This window comes from Rhea americana, unplaced genomic scaffold (genome assembly GCF_003343005.1).
Source record: "Rhea americana isolate MKP2758 unplaced genomic scaffold, rheAme1 scaffold_196, whole genome shotgun sequence".
Classification (NCBI taxonomy): domain Eukaryota; kingdom Metazoa; phylum Chordata; class Aves; order Rheiformes; family Rheidae; genus Rhea; species Rhea americana.
Window position 1 is genome coordinate 492089 of NW_028186105.1, and position 6413 is coordinate 498501.

A 6413-nucleotide genomic window follows, 5' to 3' on the forward strand; every position below is an offset into this window, starting at 1 on the left:
GGCTGACGCCCCGCGCCGGCCGCCCTCCATTGGGCGAGCCCGCCGCTGCGGCCACGCCCCCTCCGCTCCGTCCCCACGTGAGCGGCGCTCGGCGCCGCCGGGACAGCGGCGCGATGCGGGTCCAGCCCGGCCCGGCCCGTCTCGTCTCGTCTGTCCGTCCGCTCCCGCTGTCTGTCCTGCTTGCCGTGCCCGTGCTGCCCCCTGCCCACTCTGCCCAGCCCTTAACGGCCCCGTCCTGCCCTAGCACGCACACACGCGCGTGGAGACACCCAGGCACCCACGCGTGCCCGCACCGCCCCGGCCCCTCCCGGCCCCGCTTGGCAGCGACGGGCTCCGGGGAGCCGGTTCCCGCGGAGAGCCGAGGCGAGGCTGCACCTGGGGCTCTCCCCACAGCGGCAGGAGGCTGCAGGACTGCGCGGGACCTTCTGGCTGCTCGGCCACGGTCCGAGCCCCGGCGGTCGGGTCCCAGCACCGTCCCCCGCGCTGCTCTGCCCCGGCTTGGGTAGAGCAGGGCCAGGCTGTGAGACGAGGCTGGAGAGGGGTGACATGTCTTGGCACAGTGCGGCCACCCCTCTGGTACCCCTACGCCCACGTCCTGCCTCCTCAGAGGCATTTGGGGCCACCCTGATGCTGCCTGGCTGTTTCACCTAGCCCTCATCCTCCTCTTCTTCACAYGGGACCATTGTGGCACCTGAAGTTGCTCCAAAAAGCCATGCCCAGGACGTGAGCCACGGGACAGCATAGAGGCTCCTTGCGTGGTGAAGCAAAACGTCCTGCAAGCCGGTGAGATCAGAGTCACCATGGGAGCCCCTCGGGGCAGAGCTGTGGGGAAACTCCCCAGCCGAGCATCATCGCAGAGCTGTGGGGAAACTCCCCAGCCGAGCATCATCGAAGGGCACCACAGGCTTCATCCCTGGAGGAGCCGCTCGTCACCTGACGAGAGCCAAGGGACCGGGGCTGGACACGTTGGAAAGCACGAAGCTCGGTGGGGCTGAGATGTGCCAGGCTGGGCTGGGCTCCTCACACCCCCGTCCACCTCCCAACCTGCCCTCCGTGCTTGCCTGGCCCATGCCACCGCRGACATGCAGGCGCCCGAGGGTGAGGCAAGGGGATTTGCTGCAGGGAAGAGCAGTGGGCAAAGCAAAGGGGGTTTGGAGCCCGTCTCCCACACAGCCAGTCCTCTCCAGCACCCAGTTTCACCGGGGAGGCTGGCGGGTGCGAGGACCAGCCTTGCCCCTGCCCGGTGGGGTGGACCGCACGGAGCTGCCGAGAGCGCGGTGCGAAACGGGGTCCTGGCCGCGGCCCGAACCCTCAAACCCTCCCTCCCTCCTCCCTGCCTGCGGGAGGTTTATGGCACAAACCCCTCGCAGCGGAGGGGAAAGACGAAGCTGGAAGCGAACCAAGCGTTGGCGAGTGAGCTAGGGACCTCTCCTGGCTGACGGGAGCAAACGTGGCAGGCCGCGCGGGGGGCCCTTCCCCGCCGCGGAGCGGGGAACGGCAACAAGCCCCCCAAAGCGGAGGCAAAACTCAGCGTGCGAGCCCGCGGCGGGACCGCTCCCGGCCCCCCGGGGAAGGAAAGCGCCGCGGTCGCCAGCTGCCCTAACGCCYGGCAGGCAGAACCCCTGCAGGGAGCTGATGGTCATTTTCAAACCATAAATAAAATTATATATTAAAAATGAAAAAAAAAAATCATGTTGCAGTTTTGATTAGAAGGCGTTAAAAGCACCACGGCCATTAGGGAGGATTTACACGGGCTGTTTTAGGAGCTGACTTTCCTTTAAAAGGGTGTTTTTAGCAGTAAACAAGAAATTTTGAGCTCATCCCTATGAAAGTGGTAGAAAACATCAAATCAGACACTTGAGCATCGTTCCTTGGCATTTATCACTAAATTAATAAAAGCAGTTTCCTCCTTAGATGTAAGGGAATAACAGCTGGGGACAGCARGCCTCTGGCAAAGATAAATCACCTTAGCTTGACTCGGCTCCATCTCCAGGTTTCATCTGCTTTGGCACCACGAAGAGGTTTGGGCATCGCAGCCGTGCCATCGAGGTTCCTCAGCAGTCGCTCCAGGACCTTTCCACGAGACTACCGAAAATAGCTTAGTTCCCAGGGTACGGGAACAGCAGAAACCTTTCACAAGCTCCGAAGCGGCGGCTGATCACGCGCGCCGCGTCAGGGCGCTGCTCGCGCCAGGCAGTCCGCGCTGTGCGCGGCGCGATCTCCCGTTTTAAATTTTCATTCGGGGATGAAGTGAGACAACATATGTGAAATCCGGAATGTTTAATTCCCGACCAGCACGAGCTCGACGCAGACACTTGCACCTAACGCTACAAAATCAGAGCGGTAGGATACAGCCAGGATCTCGCGTTCACAACTTCACGAGGCGTAACGCTGCCCCGTCGTTTCTATCCATCTGGCAGACAAGCACGTCTGAACAGCAGCTGTGCTTCACTGCGATCTAAACCCAGGCTACCTGCATCCCCAGGAAATAATGCTGTTTACTAGCCCTGAAAACAACTTAGATTGTTATTATGCCTTCAKTTTTTTCTAACTGAAGAGCACAAATTAATTCCCTTTCTATTTCTTCTTGTTTTTATACGTCATTAAGTTTGGACTCCAAAGATGACCCCTTTTGCTGCATGGCCCTCAGCCACCAAAGCTGCTGACAGCCAGCACAGCACCATTTAAATCCTCAGAAAACATGTTTTCATACAGCTTCAGTAGTTTGGGGAAACATGTTAAAGAGGCAAAAGAATGAGTCACCCACAGGCAGCAGACAAAAATAAATGGTGAGGATGGTGGTAAATGCTCAGCCTGTGCTGAAGCGTGCTCTGGTGCAAGTGAACAGCCTCATGCACTGCAGGCCGATGAAGTCTCAGGCTTGGCTGCGAAGGTGTCATGCCACGCAGGTTTCCCCTTTCARCCCTTCTCTAAGTGTTTGCTTCCCGTGGATTTGAAAGCATCGGTCAAGGTAGAGCAGCTGCAGTGGTTCTGCGCAGGCCGACAGACACACAGGCGTTGGGAAAGAAGAGTAAAGAGGACGGGCAGTGGTTTAAATCACGATGTGGTTTATGCAGGTGGTGTCCTGGCGAGTCTTCAGGCTTTCAAAGCAACAGCACTTTCTTCCCGCCCCATGTTTACTTACCTCAGCTGCTCCAGAAGCAAAAACCGAAAAGATGCTCTGTCCTTCGCTTCATTTAGCAAAGTTTGGAGGAAGTGCTTGAGCCTGGAATTCTAGGCAGTTTATTAAAAAAAGAAAAAAAAAAGAGGAAAAAAAAAGAAAAAAAGCTTCCCAGAAAAAACAAATGTTGACCTTTCTTTGGATATTAGAGGTGAACTGCAAAGGAAGGAAGGAACCTCCCCACCCCACCCCCCCAAACACACCAGGGCCCATTTACAATTCCTTTATGAGAGAAAACTTTCCATAYGCAGGTTCCCTTCCTCCTCAGGAACAGGCCAAAGCACGAAGGTTCAGCCCGCAGTCACAGCCGTCGTTCCAACAGTAATGTTTAGAGAATGACCTCCAGCACGATGAGGAAGACATTACAAATTTCACATTAAATAAAGAGGAAATTTTATTTTAAATTCATTTCTATGTATCATAAAGGAGCAGAAAAGGGGAAACAGTGTGCTTTGGAGCTTACCACTACTACCACCTTGAGGCACTGGCACAGCTTAGGAATTTTGGGCTGATCATTACATTAGTCAACTCCTGACAACTTGGCAGACAGAGGTCTAATCTGCCAGCTCCACAGAGGAGGTCAAAGGAGGACAGAAAGGGTACAACTCTCGCAAAAATCACAGATGGAGTCGTATCTGAGGAGAGACTGCAGCCCTACATTCAAACCAGCAGCCTGCCACAAGGGATTAGCAGAAGACGGACTTTCAGGCACAGATTAAGCGGCTGATCCAGCCCAGGACCGTGTTTTCTGTATACACAAGCTCTGGCAACGCAGGCAGCAGCCAGAAATCCAAGTCAGATCACACCTCCCGGCTTGCCACAGCAAGAGCCACCTCCACCTCGAGCAGGCGCTGTACTGCGCCTGCTGCATCTCCCCGCACAGCTTAAACCCAGCTCTGTGAACAGCTATTATTTTGGGCCCGCTGACCAGATGCCAATAGTCCATGCTCGGTTCCCGTCTCTCTGTTTCATCCCTGAGCCGCACGCCACAGAGTACAGCCTGGCAGCCTCTGACAAGGAAGCTTGTCAAAACAATTTCAGACAGCTACAATCACGTCTATTTTGAAATAGCAACTTCTCCTTCCCTCCCCTAACAGCTCTGCAAGCCCATGTGTTCAGCAGCTTTCCAGGCACAGTAGCTGGCTTTTTTCCTTAAATCCCCTAAGTTACACCCAAACGYGTCTTTGTCTCAGGACTTTTCGCAGGACTCCTCATGCCCTCCAACAGGCCGAGGGTGCTTCTCTGTGTTGCCAGCTCCCCTTCCTCCACCTTGCTTCCTCTTCATTTGGCCCTGGGACTCAGCTTTGAGCGTCTCGATCCAGAAAGCTTCAAAAGAGCCTGGAGCCTGATATCCAGGCTCTTGGGGATCAAGGGCATCTTTGCTGAGCAAGACACATATGGCAGGAATGTTTCTCTTCACTGTCAAGGTATCAAGGCCTGCCTCAGGCACAATGGGTTCCCAGATCTCTTCGATCTGTTTGAAGAGCACTTTGGTGATCTGGTGGAGTTCTTTGAGCCTTCGTTTCATGATTTCCACACAAGTAATGGTCTTGCTGACGGCCTTGCCTGAGCCAGTGAAAAGRATCTGCCTCACTGAGTCCAGCTCCATCTTGCCTATCGCATATCCCATCAGGTTTCTGATTTTGCTCCCGTCCTTCACTTTCATTTCAATAATATCAGGGGGCAGATCAGTRAAAGGAAGAGGACAAGGCTTCTCCACAATCTTGGTCTTCTTATAGTTCTCCATTATGCTGAATAGTGCTGAAAAGAAAACAGATCYGTTAATATTTGTAATTATGCCTCAGAAAACCAGTCTCTGTAAGCTCACCCATCCAGGTCAGAGGAAGAAGTACAGTGGGATCCATGACTTTTCAACAACATGCACCAACTCTGCAGAACTYGATAACTGAAGCAGCAGCTTCATTTACTCCTTCCAATGTGGTAAAACCCAAGAAACTCCTCAAGCTGCGCCCAGCACATTCATAAGCAAAGGCAGCATCAATCTGGAAGTAATTTCTGCAGCTCAAATCACAGAAAAAAATTCAAAGCGATCTGGGGTATTTTCAGTCTACATGAAAAAACTCAGAGCAGGTCTAGACAAACACCTGCACTTGACAAATGTCTATTATAATTGCTGCTCAAACATGTTAGCTACAATCTTTCCCCAAAAAGCACTAGGGCACTTTAAGGTATCAGAATCAGAGATCCTAAAATGCCATATAAAAAGTATCAGAAAAAGTCATAACTAATCCTGCTGCAGAGTCATTTGGATCCCAGTCTTCCTCTGCATATACCTACAACACAAACTTCACCACAGGACAGCCTGGCCCTGAAAAACAGATGCTAGACGGAAAAGGTCTAGTTTTGTGAGTCTAAGCATGATGAAATGAAAAATACAAGCAGCACCACAATGAAAAGCAGAGAATGAATGAGTGAGCTCAGGTTATCAGGAACAGAAAATAGCGGGATATTTACCATTGCTGCCTCCCACCATCAGTACCAGAGCACGCACACTACGGACCTGGGCATACCTCCCCTTCAGCAACCCGAGCATGTCACAGAAACGGACTCACGGGAAGCAGCAAGGACCTGGCCCCCACGACTGCCCTGTCTAGSGGCAAGCGCAGGGATCGGACACTCGACGAGGCAGCACAGCCGTCAGAGGAAGACTCTGACCCACGGCTCGGGACAGGACACGCGGCCAGCGGGAAGCGGGTGAGCTGCCCGGCACACCAGGAACGCGTAAGGGGCTTTTGGGGGGGACGTGAACGCAGACAGAGGCCCAGGAGCCAGCGCTCTGCCAGCTTCGCCTTGGGGGCTCGGCCAGGCGCCCAGACCCGGCTCCGCCGCCGCCGCAGGCGGCCTCTGCCCCCCCGCCCGCATTTAGGGAGCGGGCCCAGCCCGCCSGCGGGCACGAAGCGCCAGGCCCCTGCGCTAGGGGCACCGCCGCGCCGGGGGATCCCGGCCGCCCCCTCGGGGGGCGACGGAGCCGCAGCTGCCCGCTATGGGGGGGGGCGCAAGGCACCRCCGCGGGGCAGGAGCGGGGGGGCGACAGGGGCTGGGAACGGGCCAGGCCCCGCCGGAGGGAATGGGGCCGGGGGAGCCGGGCCGGGCAAGGCCAGGGGAGGGCCGGGACAGGGGGGAGCGCGGTCGCCTCTCACCTGCGCCGCCTCAGCGCGCCCGCGCCGCTCACCACAAGATGGCGGCCGGGGGGCGGGGCGCGCGCAGGCGC

At 55.8% G+C, this 6413-nt stretch overlaps 1 protein-coding gene across 4 annotated transcripts in view; it reads right to left on the minus strand.

Annotated features, from left to right (window-relative positions):
* Positions 1-3550: 3550 nt before the first annotated feature.
* Positions 3551-6413, minus strand: part of RPP25L (ribonuclease P/MRP subunit p25 like) — a 9940-nt gene continuing 7077 nt past the window's right edge. Inside the window, exons 1-2 of one of the 4 annotated variants that reach the window (XM_085303025.1) lie at positions 6343-6389; positions 3551-4942 (exon numbers count right to left, since the gene is read on the minus strand). In XM_085303025.1, the coding sequence (XP_085159151.1) occupies positions 4371-4928 (558 nt within the window). In that variant the 5' untranslated portion in view covers positions 4929-4942; positions 6343-6389 and the 3' untranslated portion in view covers positions 3551-4370. The other 3 variants (XM_085303026.1, XM_085303024.1, XM_085303027.1) reach the window with 3 other exon arrangements.